The sequence below is a fragment of the Leptosomus discolor genome, chromosome 2, assembly GCF_034619465.1.
Source record: "Leptosomus discolor isolate bLepDis1 chromosome 2, bLepDis1.hap2, whole genome shotgun sequence".
Taxonomy (NCBI): Eukaryota; Metazoa; Chordata; class Aves; order Leptosomiformes; family Leptosomidae; genus Leptosomus; species Leptosomus discolor.
This window is the reverse complement of record NC_141392.1, coordinates 115,092,489-115,113,334: the sequence shown is the minus strand read 5'-3', so window position 1 is coordinate 115,113,334 and position 20,846 is coordinate 115,092,489. Positions and strand designations below refer to the sequence as shown.

The 20,846-nt window shown below is 37.8% G+C and overlaps 1 protein-coding gene across 2 annotated transcripts in view; it reads right to left on the bottom strand.

The window, feature by feature from the left end:
- The window catches only part of VSNL1 (visinin like 1), a 49,636-nt gene extending 29,000 nt beyond the window's left edge, over window positions 1-20,636 (bottom strand). For both annotated transcript variants that reach the window (XM_086461597.1, XM_086461598.1), the window contains exon 1: window positions 20,475-20,636. In XM_086461597.1, the coding sequence (XP_086317723.1) occupies window positions 20,475-20,636 (162 nt within the window). The remainder of the gene's footprint in view (window positions 1-20,474) is intronic.
- Between the last annotated feature and the right edge of the window lie 210 nt (window positions 20,637-20,846).

The following is a 20,846-nucleotide window of genomic DNA, read 5'->3' as shown; positions in this document are numbered from 1 at the left end:
CAGACTGTAAATACGTAAATCCCAATGGATAAATTGCAAACTTCGTACTAGTGATGCTGCCAGGGAAAATATAGCTAAACTGGACATAGTTACCTGAGTGCTGAAGAAAAAAAATCTGTGTTCAGTTAGACTGAATCATTGATTTAATCTAATTTCTTGTATATCACTTTTTCCATGTCACTTGCCAACTTTTTTTCTAAAAAATACAGTGCAGTTTTATTACAGAAAGATAAACTAGTCTTAAATTTTTAAAAATATGTTACAAATTCAGTTGTTCTATTCTGGTTTTCCACATCCATAAATGTGTTAGTATCATTTTTTCTGCATAGTATTTTGTTCCTTTGTTTTTCACAGCCTAAATATTTTGCCCCAAATGTCACAACAGTTTTGTTGCGTCATTTCAACAGTTTTGTTAGTAAAACAGTGTGTACCAAAGTATAAGAAAAACATATGAAAATGCTTTGTTTCTCTAGTGTTAAGGGATTACATGTATACACATCATTTCCAAGCAAACCAAGGGAACTAAAGAAAGTAGTAGGAATTTATCGCATAAACTGCATGCCTAAAATGACATTTTATGATGTTATATTCTTATCAGACTGTGTCTTGAAGTGCAGGAAAGAGTAACCATTTTGTAGGAAACTTCTCTGAAATGCTTTAATAAAGACAGTTAAATGTGTTACTTGCCTTGTAGTGTTATTCTAAAGGAGGGAACGCCTTAAAGAATTATAAAATGCCTTCAAAAGCAGGGGAAAATATGAACACACTTCAGAGGAGAATAAAAAACTTCTGCTTCTGTTGTACGTGATGAAAATCTGACATTTTCTCTGTGCAAACAGTTTGAACTTGCTCGTTGACAATGTTCTCTGTCCTACAAAAATTTATCTTCCCACTGTCAACACCATGCCAACACTGCTGCAAAATTAATTTACCTGTGCTGTCACTTCAACCTGCAGCCTTTCTGGTACCTCTTTCTTCACCGTACCAAGGCACAAATGTAGACCAGCTCTTCACTTCAAGCAGTGATGTTGCCTGTATCTATCTACAGTTTCAGAGCAAGGAGCATTATACCTTCTTCCAGTGCAGGGTATTTCCTCCTCTTCAAAACATCTTCTTGAAATCCATTTGTGGCTACCCAAGGCTTGACAATGGTCAGATGGCATTTGTGTTGTGATTTCCAGGGCTCTTGGTATTGTTTCACTATTTATATTTATTCCCGTGGTCCGATTTTCCCCATCTACCACCTCCTCCTTAAATGCAGACTATGGTCTGCAGCATAAAGACCATCTTTATGCCTTATGTTGGTATACTACCACTCATCACACACCCTCAGACCTAAATGCTAATGCTATTAACTACAACAACATTTTTAACATCCAACCCATTTCTTAAAATCAGTCCCACCCTGTCAAGCCAAAGGCATGAGACCAAAATCACCAACAGAAGAGAATGTCAATCAAGTCTTTGAAAAGCACTTGAGACTGACTCATTTCTTATCCAAAGATAAACACATTTGTCTTTAAAAGAAGCAGCAAAACCACTACACAAAATACTATGAACGGAACTTGGTCTATTTAGAAATACTATATGCATTCAATTAAATTTTCTTGATGTTCTCTCTACTTCTCCCTCCCCATTATCTAACTTTGCAATCTAACACTTTGTGGTAAGATTTGGCAAAGCAAAAAAAATCTGACAACAGTTTATTTTCAAGAACAAATCACCTAAATATAACAAGTTGATTAACTCTTTAAATTTTCTCTAAGACGTTATATTACTCTTATTTACATGTTTCTAGAATGGAATTGTACTCCACTTATACCTCCACGTTTCCACATATTTCCCAAAACACAGTCCTCACTTGTTATTTTAAGTATATTACACATCTATATTTCTATCCGTCCTTTTTACAGACCTGGGATTTAAATCCAAGCTTTGGCAGGTAACTCAGCCCTGTTGCTTAGCAGCAGCTGAGACACATGTAAATGCAATAACGGAAATTCTCGCGGTTACAAAAGTGGAAAGCTCTTGCCTGCTAAAAGCGGATGTTTATAAATTGGCTGGAAGCAGCGTAAGTGGCAATATTAGATTAGAAAAATTATTTCCAAACAAAATATACTCTTGAATACAAAGCCAACCAGCCTGACACAACCTAAATAATACAGCAACTGAGGATAAAAAAGCGAGTCAATATTTAATTATGATTGTGTTTATGTATTGATTACTCTAGTATTTTAACTATCATATGATTACGAGTAAAACAGACCACACTCCATTTCATTCAATGGGTGAAATAATGGATTCATGAAAGTCAACTGCAAAACTTTCTCTGCCTTTATAGAATTAGGATTTTATATTATCTCAATTTTTTTCATTAAAACTTATTTTTAAAAGCACTGATTCAAGTGTCCATGTAGGGACGTGATCGTGCCCCTGTACTCGGCACTGGTGAGGCTGCACCTCGAATGCTGTGTTCAGTTTTGGGCCCCACACTACAAGAAAGACATTGAGGTGCTGGAGCGTGTCCAGAGAAGGGCAACGAAGCTGGTGAAGGGCCTGGAGAACAGGTCTTGTGAGGAGCAGCTGAGGGAACTGGGGTTGTTCAGCCTGGAGAAGAGGAGGCTGAGGGGAGACCTTATCGCTCTCTACAGCTACCTGAAAGGAGGTTGTAGTGAGGTGGGGGTCGGTCTCTTCTCCCAAGTAACAAGTGATAGGACAAGAAGAAATGGCTTCAAGTTGCACCAGGGGAGGTTTAGATTGGACATTAGGAAAAATTTCTTTACTGAAAGAGCGGTCAAACATTGGCACAGGCTGCCCAGGGAAGCGGTGGAGTCACTGTCCCTGAAGGTGTTCAAAAAACGTGTAGATGTTGCACTTTGGGACATGGTTTAGTGGGCATGGTGGTGCTGGGTTGATGGTTGGACTTGATGATCTTAGAGGTCTATTCAAACCTAATGATTCTGATTCTAAAGCCAAAGCCATCTGCTTAGCACTCTATCTCTGCTTAAAAAAATACCTGTTTTAATCTGTATTTGACAGGTCCATATGCCCACAGAAACATGCAGATTACAACTGAAGATTCATAATTGTATGGTATCATCAGCCAGAAGGAACCTAAAATTTCAGTCTCCAGACTGAAACAGATGGAGTTGAGAATGACCCCAGTCAATGATGAGGACTGTCCCTTCCTACATATGTTTAAATATCTTCTGCATTTCTGGTGTGTAGCATGCTGGAGGCTTGTGCCCATGCTCATCATTACAGACTTATGGATTCATACTTTGTACTTGTAGGATGCAATTTATCTTAGACATCTAAATTATTTAAGTCTAAAAGACAGCTATGAAACTTGAGAATCCTGTTATAGAGAATGGAGAATGGCATTTCCATAGCATCACTAATTTCTTCCAAAAATAAATGTTTAAAATCAGATTAATTCCTTTGAGAACTCTCCTTCAGTCCATTAGCTATTAAAGAAACAAAGGTGGTTTTGTATAAGGCAGACAAAATGAAAAATCTTCAGGAAATGCCCCTCTCTTTCCACTGAGTTGAGTGCAGCCTAAAGGACAAACTAGCCTTCAGACAGCAAAATTAATCCCAACCCTTACATCTGTGCCGAAGCTCAATGGCAGGGATGCGGGTAACTAAATAAGCAATGATCTAGTGGAGAACGTCCTGGATTTCAACTCACAGGATCTCAGTACTATCCACAAAAGTCCTAAGAACCTCCTGAAAATTAGCTTAAGTCCATTTCCACCTCTAAGCCAGACTGATTCTTACAGACCATAAAGTCTGATACTCAGACCTTGTTTGGGACTCCTTTGACCTAAAGATAATTTAAACCATCATATTTTAGTCTATAGTGTCCCATTCCCTGAGCTCTAGAGCTCTAACTCTGCTTGTTATTTATACATTGCAGATTTACACATTCCACAAGGTTTTTTTCTTCACTGAACTCTGTACAGCAGAAAGGAAGAATAACAGATTTTCCTATTCTGCATATTTGACAAAAGGTTTTATTTATTCCAACTGAACGTCATTTATTTGTGATTTTTTCTCCCTTCTAAATATGATGTTTTGTCAGCTTGTGTCACTCATTCTCTATTCACTTCCATCAGCTGTGTCTCTGGCTCCCATGAGAACACTTCAACTTTGTTGCAAGGCCCAGAAATATGATAATCAACAAATATTTCTAGGTCAAATCCATTGTCACAGTGTCAGCGTGTTCATGAGAAATACTGATGCAATTAAACACTGATTTGCCACTCCAGCTACCAGCAAGACAGATATAAAATACAGTTTAGTTTACATGGATCTTTTAAAATTATCCCCTTTAAGAACCTTGTGAAAGACCATCAGTTATACTTAGGAACTGAAACAGGAAAAATGCTTAATACTTCTATGGTGTTTTGCATTTTACTGCTGTACAAATATTAACTAATTAAGCCTCACAATACCCAAGTGAGGAATGGAAGGAAGCATTATTATGGTTATGTATTATAATTACACTGTCTCATTTACAATTTCCTGGCTTACATTTTCCTGACTTTTAAAGTAATTATTATAATTATCATAAAACTAATAAAAAGTCAGAAACACCACACTTTTTTTTTAGTATGAATGCTCTAAGCGAAGCAAAGAAAGAGGTTAAAAATGCCTAAAAGCACAATTTTTCTTCATGTATCTCAGCTTCTGTTTTCCTTTGTTCATCTGAGTCCACAGGACTTGATCTTGCTTCCACCAAAGCAGAAGAAATCTTTGCCAATGACCACAGTGGATCCTTGATTTTAGCAACAACAATAAAAATTAAAAAAAAAAAAGTGTGATGTGAGTTTATCTCTGTGTTTTTTATTATTTGCTAAGAAAACATTATGAGATCCTGATATAAAACATTCTTATATGTGCCAAACAACATTATAAAGTCTCTATGGTATCTTGTAATTTGGATTAATTTTTAATTTATTATGGAAAATTGTTTTTCTCTCAAATACCTCTCATGAGTATCTGGATTCCTCAAATACCTCTCATGAGTATCTGGATTCCTCTTCCTAATTCAAGCCTTCTAACAGCTCACTGGCACCCTTTAGATACAGAGAGATAGGTTCCTTCAAAGAATGGTTTCTGCCATCTCTCTCATACACCCATCTTGTAATGAGATGATTTGCCCACTGGAGATGACTTTGCTCTCCAGTAATAACAGTCCCATACATTTCTCCTATACTAATGGAATTTTCAAGGTCTCTGGGGACAAAATACATTTTATTAACTGTACAAAAGCGTTGTACAACATTTGAACTTTCAACAGACTCCATCACAATAGCCAGTCACTGCAAATGGAGTTAGGAGTTAACCACAGTTGGATCAGCCTCTGGGAGGAGCTTCCTTAAAAGACCATAATCAACTGAACGATAATTTGCAAAAGGATCTCAGGTAGTTTCTTTTAGCTGGAAGCACAGCAGTTGTGATAATTTCTTTCTTCTTCTTTTTTAATTATGTAGCACAGACCTAACGGTGCTAATGTACGTACAGTGGATCCAGCAGAAGAGAAGAAGGAGAAGTAGTCTAATGAACCCAAAATACACACAATACTATTTTGCTGACAGCTCCTGGAAAAAGAAACAAAGATGTAAAAAGATCTGATAATATCAAGCAGGTCAGGCCAAGATTAATAGAAGATTAATAGGAAGATTAATGTTACTAACTTGCAATCCAGAAACCAACCAGAGCACTACTCAGTATTCTAGGTTGCTGCCTACTACCTGCATACCCCAACCATGGCTGGACATGGTGCTCAGTTCATCCGCCTATTAGAAAAGTAAATCGACATCAAATGCCATTAACAGTGGCTTTCCACAATATAACTCCTTTTCTGCAGCAAGTTGCCAATATAATCCTTGTGGTAGTTGTAGATAGTATTTTGACTGTACTTTCCTCATGATACTAGAAAGACCATCTGGCTAAACAGATGTGGTAATCTGATTTGTTTGGCCAATGAACTGAAAAAAACCCACAATGGTTGAATGGGAGTTCCCAGGAGTGCCCAGCCCAGCACCGTCTCTTGTGCACTTCCAGATATTGTATTTGTCATTTCAGGATGAGCTTGGTAACAGATTATTTGCTTGTGGAAGTTACCAAGAGAGTAGTAATTTCCATACAAAACACAAAAAGAGGTGAACATATTCCCTTCATAAAAAAATTAGTTGTAAGGCCATCTGTCATTCTTTTGCAGAGTATATCATATGTTATAAAACAAGAAACTGGTAAAATGCAAGCCAAATCTTGGTCCCACAGAAGGTGTCATCTCTCCCATGGATTTGAACATGGCCATTAGCTATTCAATATGTTCATTTATAACCTTATTTAAAGACTGCAATACAGTTCTTCTCAGAACCATATATTTTATTACAGATGTATAACCTGAAACATGGAATGTAAATTGTCTCAATAATGTCTCCCTGCCAACGTTCTTATCATCAGCTGTCTTAATATTTAAAACCTGTAGGTTTATAAAAATATATGTAATTTTAAATCTTCGAAGGTCTACAGCAAGTCTACACTTATCCAGCCTCAATTTCTTCTCTTTTTAATTTCCTTTCATTCCTTAAACCTGTACTGTTTGACTCCACCGCCATTCATATAACTGGCATTACTGCCCCCCCAAAATGTAATAATAAAAAAATGATAATGAAAAGAATCCCAAACCTCTGACACGGAATATTAAAAATGTATACGTTCAAACATTAAAAGGAAGGCATTTCATAAATCTTCCTGAAGACATTTCATTTTAGTTCAAGTAAAAGATCGTGAATACTTTCATTTCTTAAGTGTTTTTCAGCTTCGTTAAGAATGAAAAACGAACACTCAGCTATGACCACTTATTTTGCTTTGCTGTGCAGAATCTTGCCAGAGCTTGTAGACTCGTATTGTAGAAAACTTGTCAGCGATAAGGTCCTTCTTTGCATAAAGGATCGGGCTAGATTTCTGATGTGGGACTGCCTTTTTCTTAAGGTAAAGACAGGGACAAATTAAAATAAAATGACCAAGCCCACTTCATAGGCTGAATGAGCACACCTAACAGCAAGCTTCTCGTTACACTGTAGTCACAGCATGCCTTGCCCAACAAGGCAGAGTTGCAGAAATTCAAATGCTGGAGGAGAAAAGGACAAAGGTACAGACATCACATCAGGCTTCACCACTCATCTAGCCAGTGCCCTAGAAAAGGAGGTGAGCTAGCTGAGAAGAAAAGAAAACCAACATGCTGGCTATTAAACCTGGGAGAGACTTCTTCGACCAGGGAGCTACGTGAACTCACTCACACCACACATATACGGGATTTCCATGGAATATTTATACCATCCTAGGCTTCTACTCTACATAAAAGAGAAGGAGAAAAGGTAAAAAGTGTTCCTGTCTCACTGGTGAACTTCACAGTGACATGGGCCATCTCACAGAAATCAGCAGTCCTCTTAGGACTACGTACTTGCCTTCATAGCATTATATGTAGAACAATATTTCTATGAATCTGGAAACTTAAATATAGCCCAAAGTATTCAGGCAATATGTAAAATGCATGCACATGAGCCCAGAATAGATGAGAGCAAAGAAAACGATTGAGATGAACAGTCACGTGGAAATAAAAAACAATGGGTACATGTATAGAAAATGGAAACAAATAACTGAAAACTGCCTGAAGGCAAGTACTATTGGCAATAATGCAGGGATAATGTTTTCATAGGGATTAACTGTTCTGGAGCACTTTTCCCATGTGTAAAGCACAACATACTTTTTATTCAGCTAGGTTGATTTGGCAGCTTCTTTATCACTGGCAAAAACTATTTATTGTGCCTGTGCAGGAAAAATTCCACCCTTGGATAGCCTGAATGAAGTTCTTTTATCTCACACTGACAATTGCCTGCTGGATAGAGCTCAAGAGCTAATTTTTCCCACTGATGGTCCACTTCTATAGGAAGCCTCTTAGAAGTTTGAGTGCCAAATAAATAGTTTTCAAAAGTCTTTAATAAATTTGGCTACGTGTTGATGCAATTTTTATACCGAATGTGTTAAATTCAGCCTTTGGAAACAGATTTGATTTCTTTGGCAAAATGTCATCATTCTTACAGAGAGGTAACAAAGAGGTACATCACTTTAACAGAAACTGCTGAATACAAAGACCAGCATTTACCTTTGTTAGAATTATTTTTTTACTCAGTTTTATTGCCCTGGACCTGCTGGTGATTTTCTATACGAGCAACTTAATTTTCTGAGAGTGAAAATAGGGTTTCCTTACAGGTTGTTTTAGAGCATGTGCTCTCTTTCATGATTTTTCATGCTTCAAAGATACCCCAGGATAGTGGATACCAGAAGCAGAAACTGTCTTTATTCTCCCTACTCTTGGCTGTACGTTAGAGTAACCCCAGAATTTATGTTGCTCTGAAAATAACATCAGGCCCATTAAGCACCATTTTCCTGCTATACAGAAAAACTCCAGGGGAAAAGAATCTTAAAAATAAATGAGCAGATAGACTAATACACTATAGGGGCTAATTTGTGGCATGGAATTTGCAATTCTAACATAAGGCCACTAATTTGTTTGGCTTCCCTTGTCATATACTGTATTTAGCTGCAGCAAGAACTAATTGATAGACAAATAATTGCTTCTTCAAGCCAAGATTAATACAGCACCCAATTAAATATGACTATTACTATTAACAACTCCCAGTTTGAGAATCCTGTTTCATATACCAGCATTTCTTCCAACCCCCCAAAAAATATAAAAGACATTACATATGCTTTAAAGAGATGTTTTAGACTTCAACCACAGTTTTCTTGCTGGCTTTTAAAGAACCACCACATACTGGAATTACGAAAATTTACCTTTCTCAGGCCAAGTGTTATCTGAAGTATTACTTTTTTAAAAAAAAAACAACAACCAAACAAATGCCATGTATGGACATATTGGGAACTATGTCTTCCTAAAGTAATAAATGGAGCGTTAAGGCATTCCTTGTTCTGCACAAATGAGCAACAGAAGGGATAAGATGAAAATCATCTGTGCAGTACCATTACTGTGAAGATGGTGCTCAGCCGTATCTTTCTGGGACTTTATACATGAAATGTCCTGCCCAGGTAGGGGGGTTGGAGTAGATGATTTTTGAGGTCCCTTCCAACCCCTAACATTCTGTGATTCTGTGTGAATGTATTTCTTCAAGAAAACGTTGGGATTTGGTCACCACTAAGCAACTGTGAACTCAGAGTGGTGGATTACCACCTAAGTGACTTGTCCTAATCAAGAAACTGAGAGAAGTTTAATATATGTATATAATGTTCGTACCAAGTTTCCCAATACACATGTAATGACTCAATGGGTGGAACATGCTTTGTACTGAAAAGTAGAAATCGGACCCTGAGGAAAGGACGTGTTTTAGTCCTGAATGAGGTTAGGAGTGTTAATGGAGCACAGGGAATGGCACCAAACCTGCCAAAGTGCCACTAGCATCTGTGAGAGGGAAAGTGGGAAGCAGTGATTTAGTGGGAGGAACAACTGCATCCTTTCCTGCTGGGCCTAAGGCATGTGTGTGGGGGTTGTGAGACTCTGAAGGGAACTAAGTCCACCTGCATTTCACTGGGACCATATCCAAAGAGCATCACCTTCCAGCTACCTGTGTCCAGCAGCTGGCTGAAAAGCAGTTGGCTGGAGTTTATTCTGGTGTAAACAGATCCATTCTAGGAGGGAGGACACCTCCTGAAGTCATCTGCAGGCTTTACCTGTGGTGTCCTGTGAGGCTTTCACAGCACAATTTCTTGTTTAATTGGTTCATTCTTAGACAGCTCCATCAATTCAGTTACATGGTTTAATTACATAATTACAAAATTAGGCACTGTAATTGCTACATTAATAAACACCAACACAATTAAAAGCATTTCCAGTACCAAAAAAGGTATTTAGAAGAGGGACACAGATCTAGTCAACATGGAAACAAGAAGTAGTGGTAGCAGGAGCCTGCGAACATGAAAGCAAATTCAAGGACTGCTCCTTTTAATCAGTTCTTGTATATTTGGTATTAGCACTAGGGACAGGAATCACATAGCCAAAAATTATGCATCTTGGAATAGGGCTTTAACCATCTCCTAGCCTGATCAGTTTGACAGGGAGGAGCAAATCATTGAACATCTGTCAAAGAAAGCTGTGAAGAGTCATGAGTATGCATACAGGTGTCTAATGTCCTAGTGAGAGGTAACAGCAATTCTAGGTTATATCCTCCCAAATGAAAGGGGACACAGGCATCTAGAAACAACTTCATTTCTGTTGAAAGCTGCTGACAAGGTCCATTTAAAATCTTATTTCAATTAATGACCTAAGAATTCTTAATCCTTTTTTTTTTAATAGCTTTGTTAACATGGAAATCCCCAATTGACGCTGATATTCACTTTGAGGTCAACTGTAGTTTGGATTTACACTTCTGCTTATACTGCTGTTTTTCTGGACTATAGGGAGATTTTAAACCTGCACATTCATTTCCGGGCTATCCATGCAATCAGCCAACCAAACTTCACAACTTCTTATACAGGTGGATTTCGCATCAACCTCTTCTGAGAATGTTTCATGTGTATTTCAGCAAAATGGCAAAATCTCCTCCAGTCTGAATTTCCGTGTGTTTAGTACTTTATCTTCCAAACCATATGTTTTCCTCATTTTGTTTTGTTTGTGATTGAATACAAAATTAAGATAGCTAGCTAATTCTCATGACAAGTAGTGGTAAGTCATCTCAATTCATCAATCAATAGGTTTTTCAGTGCAAATAGTCTATTCCTCTGAGCTTTAATTAAACATAAAAATATGGAAATTTAATCTCATTGAAGAAAAAGAAAGTTGATATCCCAAGGTACTGGAAACGTTCAGACTGTGATTAGTAGAAACCTGACTGGAATCTCAATTAATGTCTATATGGTAATAAAAGCTGCATTTAACTTGGTAACTGAGTGAGCTCTCAAATGTTTCTCCATACCACAGAATCCTGAAGAAACACCTAATGTTTCATTACTTCATTACCTGCATAGCTATAGCTACCCACAGCAGCGTGCGTTGCAGTGGTAATAGTGATTTGCCATCTCAAAGTACCACAAGCAGATGGAGCAGGCTGAGACACAATGCATGGCTGCAAAAGCCATGGTCCAGGCTAATTGGACCCTTTTAACTTTTGGAGTATTCATAGTCAGCTACAGTGACTCACAGCTGTCCATCCGGGAAGCTCTGGAAGTAACTACCACTAAAGTAATTTAATTTTCTGAAGTATTGATGAGTTCCCCAGGAGGAGAGGGGGAGGTGAAGCTCTGGCATGGAGTCAGAGATGTCTCATCAGGGTGAAAGGACTCAGTTCAGAGTGCTAAGTTCCCATCCATACCTTTAAGAAAAAGAATGCTGTTTTCAGCCCCAGGCCTTGTGTACAAGCGAGATATTGGAAGCATACTTTGATACTAGAGGAAAACACTTCAGTGTTTTAAATCAAAATATTTTAACTCATATTTACTTCAGTGCTGAAATGAAAGTGCCCTGGTTTCAAAGGCTCCTTCAGGAACTCTGTAATACCAAACAGCATTTTTAATATTTTAAACAAACAGAAATGTTTATAGTTCAAAAAATGTGACAAGCTGATGTCCCTGAAAGACCTCAGTTCACTTTGTCTCAAGTGACAAAATGACATGCTTACTAGCCTTCAGAACAAGTTTTAGGATGATCCAGTTTTCCAGATCAAAGTTACTGAAGATTGGTGAGGCCGCACCTTGAATATTGTGTTCAGTTTTGGGTCCCTCATTACAAGAAAGACATTGAGGTGCTGGAGCGTGTCCAGAGAAGAGCAATGAAGCTGGTGAAAGGTCTGGAGAACAGGTCTTGTGAGGAACGGCTGAGGGAACTGGGGTTGTTCAGCCTGGAGAAGAGGAGGCTGAGGGGAGACCTTATTGCTCTCTACAACTGCCTGAAAGGAGGCTGCAGTGAGGTGGGGGGTCGGTCTCTTCTCCCAAGTAACTAGCGATAGAAGAGGGAATGTCCTCAAGTTGCACCAGAGGAGGTTTAGGTTGGACATCAGGAAAAATTTCTTTACTGAAAGAGTGGTCAAACATGGGAACAGGCTGTGCAGGGAAGTGGTGGAGTCACCATCCCTGGAGGTGTTCAAAAATGTGTTGATGTGTCACTTTGGGACATGGTTTAGTGGGCATGGTGGTGTTGGGTTGATGGTTCGACTTGATGAACTTGGAGGTGTCTTTCCACCTAATGATTCTATGATTCTATGATTTTAAGACCTAAAATACAGGTTTCCACTAAGACATGATCACAGTTTAACTTCAGAGCACAAATCACAGTGTAGATTTAGAGTAGACATTTGATTGAAGTCTGGCCAGAAGTGCCATACGATAATGTGCACGTATGACCCCAGGAAGTCATTCCCAAGCAATTCTGTAGGGACAAGAAATCTCACTCCAAAGAAATAAAATAGGCCATTTACATTTTGACCCATGAGACCTTGCCAAAGACATCAAGCAAGTGGTTTAACCTTTTTGTGTCTCATTTGTCCATACATAATGCAGAGACTTTATATGCTCCATTCATGTTTATTTTATTTAGGTTACAAGAGAAGAGAATATCTCTGAAAAAAGTATAGTAGTGTCACCACTTCCTCTCTCCACTGCACATCCTCAAGCATTTTCACTGGTTTTGTGAACACTCTTCCCTATAATGAGTAGAAAAGCACTGACATGGTATGAAGGGAGCTAGGAAATAGGAAGTTTCAGAAGGAAAAAAAGTCCCAAACACTTGACTTTTGCAACAGGTTGGGTAAAACTTGTGAACCACTGATCAGTCTTGACCACTGCTCTGAGGATTATTTAAGAATGGTAAAATAAGCATTGTTACAACAAATAGTAGACGTGAACACCATCTGTGGGACTTGGTGCTGACTGTTCGTTTTTTTTCTTGGAGGTCTTTGATACTCTGTGTTAACAATGGCTCTCTCCATCCAAGCTGCACCACTCCTTCTGTATTACTCTTCAGGGAAATTATTAATGCATTAATGATTTCAGTGTTTTGACACAGAAATAATTACAGTATCCCAAATTCATCGTTTTGACTCCTCTGAGGAATCCAATACAGAGCAAAGGTGAGCTATAAAGGAACAATGTCTCTTATAAAAATGCATGACAGTTTGGAACTGGTGAGCTTCCTTTAAAATAAAAGAGGAAGCAAAAGTAATTTGTATGTTATTGTTGGAAAATTTACCCAGCCTGGATTCTTTTAATGGGCTATGTTGGAAACTAGGGCATGTATATACACGGTGAGATTTTTAAGCACTTCAGGCTGGATCATCTTGCCCTGGCTGGACATACTCTTTTCAATGTTTTGGACTTGATGTTAGTTTAGAGTGTGTCCAGGAACCACATACAACCACAGAATTACAGAACTATTCAATAATTAGCAATAATCAGAGGTTTGGACTAAACCTTCACATCCCCACACATCTGCTGACTCTGTAAGCCCTGGAGATGCCTTTGGACAGTCGGACTGCTTTATGGATTCATGTGACCATCATTCCTGCCTCTCACAGAGAGGGTGTCAGCATCTGTACTGAATTGTTCAAGCATCAGGAAGATTCATCCCACTAGCCTGGACACTCCACAAGCTGCTATTTGGAGCAATTAAGATTTAGCTATTCAGATTTCATCTCTTAGAATTGTCTGACTTCCTCATTTTCTAGATTTAGAGTCCCCAGAGATCGTCTGGAGGATATGGGCCATTATATGCTCTGCAACAGAAGCAAAGAAAAATATATTTTAGCCTTTAAAATTAGCCAGCAGCTAATGCTGCAAAAAGAAAAGGACTTGTCCTTCTTTGGCTCTGAAACTGTTTTTCTGCTAACTTCAGGACCCTTACTCTCACCACTCATCCTTACAATCTCAGCTTTTAAATAACTGCTGCCTTTAAATGACAGCTAGCAATGCGTACGTTCTTCATACATGATGAGAGGAGGTCTCCAGACTCCACGCCCAGCTTGTAGGACTGGACGTTAATGGAGCTCGAACCAGACTTCACAGGACTTGGATCTCACGATGATAAACAATTTCAAGAGCTCAGTGTAGTCCTAAGAGCTTAAATAAATAACAGGAATGAAAACTCCCACTAGCTTCAGTGAGATTAGGATCTGAATCTAAACTGACTCTATTCTACATTGTTAAAGACTCTTAGTATCCAGTGTTGTGATTTAAAGCCATATTTTCAGAACAGTTTGCTACCCAGCATGCTAGTCCTCTTCTGAAAATTACTGTTTTCATTTTACTTTGCAGCTTAAATGAGAATCCATGTTTATTTACTGTATTTTTCAATATGGTTGCTGATCTTTAAAGCTCTGTTTACTATAAACAGATTTTAAAAGATGTTCCGTAAAATGGTATTAAGTCCACCCATTATTTTTCCTAGGATCAGCGCAGAGACAGAAATGGGAGGGCAGAAGGGCGTGTTACCAGGGAGGATACTCCTCTTCCCATTCAAAGTAAGTTTCAAAGTTAACCCTGCCTTTGGGGGTTGTTTGGTTTTGGTTTTATATGTAAGAAGCATTCTAGTCCTTTGTTTAAAATTCATGCAGCACAATCTGAGCTTCTGTTTGAAATATACAATAAGCTTTTTATGTGGTTTTCTAGTAGACCTGCATTTTGGCACAGCACCTGCCTATTCATGTTTATAAGGAGAAGGAGGAGGAGGAATAATGGCAAAAGCAGTTTTGCATGGAAAATATTCAGGCAACAAGACCATGCCTTTCTTTTTAACCGAGTCCTGTACAAAAAGCAATTCTGAGCTCTTTTGTTTTTAAAGTCACCAGAACCAAATTTTAATACAGCTTGGAAACATTAAACATATACTTCATCCTGAAAAGCACTCCCCTGTGATAATGCTGGATCGCAAATATATTTGCTTTTCAGCATACTGCCTTTTGGATTCTGCTATATTAATTTTCCTTTCACAGGAACTTTCACTGCACTTCTGGTGAAAGGTTTTTTACTCTTTAGGAGCACTTTTTTCTAATGATTTTACTGCAATTGTCTCAAATGTGCAGATTTGTATTAAGAACTTAAGGAATGCATTAAGAATCTTTACCTCATAGATTGGTTCTACAAATGCCCCTAACAAAACTTCCAGTGATGCCAATAATGTTACTGTTATTTCTTTCTAGCCTCTATTTGCCTACCTGCATATGTGCTGCTTCTTACAGAGCCACCTTGTAATGTCCCTGGATCAGAGCTATTTGTCGCTTTACTTGTTTGCATCCAATGATATTTCTAATTGTCTCTAACGCAACAATAATAATTTTATTACCCCATATCAGTTTTAAAAATTCAGTAACACAGCAGTACCATTAACCTGTTTAAAGATTGTTTAGAATCATGTTTTTAAATAAATACATGCAATGTTTTCTGTGTTGCAGTTAAATTTAGGTGTGCATCCAACAAACATACTGTCATATTTCCCAGGAAGACTGCTAGCACCCCAGATGTGATCTTCTGGAAGGCAGTAACACCATGGGCTAAAATCATTGTATGAGTAGATACATCAGTATTTCTGATAATCTGCATGATTTCAAAACATGCTGCAGTTCTTTAGTAATATAGGATTGGTATAATATACCTAACATTAGTATAATATACCTACAAAGTTCTCCTGTTATAGAGAGAACTTAAATGTCCAAACCACACTCGGAAAACCAGCACAGCTCTTCCAGTTAAAAGAAATGATCCCAGGAAAATCAGTTTCTGCTAGTGCAACGGCATCTATGCCAGGGGCATCCGTAAACACAGCTGTGCTATTCTGGATTCTCACTTCTTCACAGCCACTGAAAGCCTGAAACACAGCTCTAACCTAACATTTTGCGGAGCTCTGTGCCATCTTTAGAAAGATGCTAGTCTGTCTTGAAAATCTGGATAGAGAAAAAGAGGCTGCAAATATACTCACTTAGATTTCAATAGTTTTGAAATTCTTTTGTTCTACACATATTAAAATGGAGGACCAGAAATCAATTCCCTTCAAGGCAGGAAATGTGAGATAGAAGCCAAAAATATGACAAGCCATTTGAGTGTAATTAATCAAATAGCGTTACTTTTTTTTTTATTTAAATGTTATCTATAAAACCCCAAAACATAGCTAAATAATAGATGTGCAATAAATTCACAAAGTAAATGACTTTATTTAATGCCAGCGTTATATCGTGATCGCTCCCAACCCTGCCCTTCCAGTGAAAGGATCATTGGTGCTCGTTTCTGTTATAAATCCAGAGGATATGCTTCGCATGTTCAGTGACCCAGTTCCAAGAAGTATCACAATATAGAAGCCTATTTTCCACTTAATAAACATGCATAATTCCTGTGAACATTAGCACTGATTATGCACACTTACACACTCTAGGGCATATTCATCTAAACCCAGTGAATTCAAAAGATCTGAAGGAAAATGTATTTGGCCCTCTAGACTGCAAGAAACTCTAAAGAATGATAGGAACAGTCCAGAATGTTTTATTGGTATATTTTATTTTAGTGACACTTCTGTATATTAATCCCTTCAGCTCTCTGCCCACCAATGCTAATGATGTTTTATGTAAGATAAAAGAATTAAGGACTTTTTAGGGTAGAAAAAAGGAAAATGAAAAAAGCAAGGAAGGATTAAGCTTAATGGTTAGGATATTCCCCTTGAAGACAGAAACTGTAGGTTCCAGCCTGTCCAATGCTACTTATCACTATTTCCTGCAGAAAAAGAGGTTAATTGGGATATTACCAGCAGCCCAGAAGGGCATATCTCATCACAGGTAGAGCAATGAGAGGGTGAGCCGTGCAGATTTAAACTCTTTACAAGGACATGATAATTGATTCAGAGTTTCCTACAGCTTGATGAGTACTTAAACCACTGTGGTAAAGATAAGGCATTCACATTACCTTCGTTACTTAAGACAGAAAGAAAAAGGACTCCAGTCACTTGATTTTGCTTTGACTTCTAATGTCCTAGATAGTTCTCTGCAGGAGGAAGATGCAATTCCCACATGAAAACAGATGCATATACCCTGAAGAAATGTCCAATTTAATATAAATTCCTGACTTGAGCATTACCTTGTGGGTTTGCATTAGCACATTTGTTTACAACAGGCTGGCTAGAGCTTCAGCTTCCTCAGAATGGTATCCACAAATTTCTCCCCCTCCCATGCTCTGTGCAGCCTGTTGGGACAGCTGACTCAGTTTTTCACCATTTAGGTCTCTTTGTGGCTCTGGGCTTACAGTATATAAATAATTCTTCAATAAACGATTTCAAAAACTGCTGAAGCATTCAGCTTATTCAGCACCATGGAGGGAAACATGAGCCCTAATAGCTTGCCACAGATTCTGGATCCTGAGAAGAATTTATCCACTCAAAAAGGTACCAATACTTGTAACGAACCTGTTAGATTGCAGACAATGCTAAACATGCAACAGTATAAAGTATATTTTTGCCTATTAGCTGCTTATTTAAAAGAGGTGTTCTTGACTAAATATTTTTATAGACACTTTCACTAAAAGTGCTGCAAATAATTTTTCTGTAGAGTCCGTTTGTATAACTGCTATTTATTTTAAGCACCACATGATTTGTATTCATAATGGAAACTTCAATAGTAAAGGCTTCCCAGCCAAGCTAGAGTAATCCCCCCTTTAGTCAATACAGTCTTCATCTACATCAGTGAACAGCACAGTACAATTGATGCAAATACGTGGAGTGGAAGAGTTAGCGCTGAGGACCTGACATCCACGTCACATATGTTCTGGATGTTTTACTTCAGACCAACTCAAGCTTAGTAGCAGGCATTAGATACAGTAATAAATTAGGTGTGATCCCAGGACATAGCTTCTAGTTACATTTCATCCAAAAAACCAGTTTCTGTGCCCCAAGATTGTGTACCCCACTCTGTAATTATGATGGAACAGAAGTAAGTGGAGATAATCAGGCGATCCTCCTCAAAATATTGCTCCCAATATAATCTAAAATGTTTTTGCTCTTTAAGCTGGGGATATTTTCTACTGTGTGTGAGTAATAGAAAAGAAGAGCTTTCTTCGCATCTTAGTTAGACGACCAACACCCTTTTATCAATACACGTGAAAGTGCACCACACAACTCTCATGAATAAAGGAACAGTGCCATCTTAAGAAAATGTAAATCTGAACTTAGGGTAAGTCTTGTATTTCTTTTCCAAATACATTCATTTATGGAAATCTTCTTCAACAAAATACAGTTCAGACCAACAGATAAATGTCATCCCTCCCAACTATAAGTTCACGCAGAGGAATTGTTAATCAATATATACCTCATACATTTTCACCCTGAATATGCATTAAAGGAACTGAAATTCTGTAAATGTCATCGTAGTGATTTGGGTCTTCTGCTGGTGGCTCCTCCTGCAAAGATCAAATTTCACATCTGGGGTTTTGTCTGCAGCCAGCAGCCAGGGCAGACAGAATGTCCTACATAGGAGAAGTCTCCACTACAGCCAGCACTCAGACTATTAGCTCCCCGGAGAGCCCAGGGCCATTATTTTACAAGCATTTCTGTGACACAAGGAGAAGTAAAGCTCTGGATTTACCACAGCTAATCGTATTTCTCCGCTGCAAAATTAGTATTTTGCCCTGTATATAGACATTATATATAGAATGACAATAAACTGGACTAAATATGTGACAGTAACATTACAGAGCAGATCTCAAAACCCGTAACTACCAAAGCAAGGGAGACAATCTTATTTGATGTGCATATCTAAAAATATATGAGGCCATAAAACTAAAAGCCAGATACTGCAGCTTAGTAATACTACAGAGCTGTCTCCAAATTTCAAGAGCAAAATACTGCTGTGCTCTTCATGTTATTTTTTTGCACTACCATTTCTGTAAACATGATATTGAATTTACTGTCTGATATTTCATCATGAGTATCTTGTGAAATAACTGTGAAGACTTCAAGTGCTCCTTTGAAGGGAGGAAGTCCTAACAGTTTCGATCTATTTTCAGAAGATACCTTTCCCCGCAACACACAAAATAATAATAAAAAGTAAATAATTAATCACTTTACTGGGATTTGCCAAAAAGAAAATGATTTCTAAAGAGTTAAACAGTTGACGTACTTTATTAGGAGCGCATATTTTGTAAAGACTATTTACTTTCCTCAGAAATACATATGAGAAATGATTAGGTGTCTGATCTTGCTGGATGTGCACCAAGTACTGTTTAAAATGGAAGCTATAAATTATCAGTCAATAAAAAGCACAATACCTGAGGCAGTAAAACTTCTTTCATCTTAAAATAACAGTTATTACAAAGTCAGTCGTTTCTTAAGAAAAGGGTTGCAAGGCAACATCTTGAGCCATAAATATTAAAATATGAAGACAGAAGCTTATTCATGTAAGTTAGCAGTTTTTGTTAGACCATTCATTAGAAGGAAAAAGGGGCTAGGTAATAATTTGCAGAGTAATCTGGTTCAAGGCTGAAGAAATTTAGGAAAGGACTGCAGCAGGCATTTAATGGAAAAGACAGATAGTCCCACTTGTCTGCAGAAATTGTCAGTGTGCTCAATATTAACTACTTACATTTGAAAGGCTTTTTTCATTTTAATTCAGTCTCACAGTGTATTTATAAACCATTCTGATCCCACTGTTCATCTTCGCCATCCAATATTTTTCCTAATTAAAATTACTTTGAAGTCTCTGACCTTTATGCAGACACTCGATTCTGAATTAAAATATAATTATCTTTGTAACATGAATACACTTCTCATGCTGCCCCCATGCTCTTCTTGTCACAGAGTAAATACATAATAAATGTAAGGAAAAGACTACACCGAGCTTGATAAAATAATGAAAAATAAGAAGAAAATAAACCAAGTGGCCTGGCTTTCCTTTCCTATATAATGAGGGCAAAAATACAGTAGAGAAACAGTAAAGGCAATAGCTGAAATTTAGAGAAAGAAATCCTTTGTGCACAATGTGTAATTTATCTGCAGGACATACTGTCATGAAACGTCATCACTTTTTTTTTATACCAAAAGAAGGGCAGTCTTTTATAGGAGTAGGTCCAGCAATCACACGGTTTATATTCCAGTGGTATTACATGGGTACAGCGACATTTATTGAACAGGACCACAACAACTCTTTGAGGGTGTAAGAGGCCCATAAATTATAGAGTGCAGAGAATGTATTTCTTGTGAGTAAATCACAGCTTTTCTTTCTAAACTTTCGGTTCTGGTCACTATAGCTGGTGTGGTGAGGGTAGCACTTCCCATTTATCTCCTCATCTTCACCATTGTTTCTCCTAGCAACAGTATTTCTTAGTTTAAATGACTGGAAGATCTTGACCGTTTGTTTGCTTTACATAACTTTGTAACCTTTCCTAAGTCCAAATAGTAGGAACTTAATAAATAAATAACTTACTTTTACGTAGAGCTGCTGAAACTCCTCAAGGTTCAGTCTACCACTTGGACAGTCCTTTAGAAATCCTTTGTACCACTGTTTTAGCTCGTGTTCATTGAACTCCGTGCTCTTCACCAGATCCTCCATCACCTCAGGGGCCAGCTTGCTATTCTGTTTCCCCATTCTGCCTTAAGAAGAAATAAATTAATACAATTAGCCAAGTTGCTGTGAACATTTTAAACTGAAATTAGCAACAAAGCTCAAACTCATCACTTGTTTTGTACTCACTGCTGCTTTTAGTCAAATGCAACTTCATGGATTCACTAGTAAACAGGAACCTAAGCTATGCTTGAATATTAAAGGCTGAAAATGGTGAAAAAAACATTATTCTTT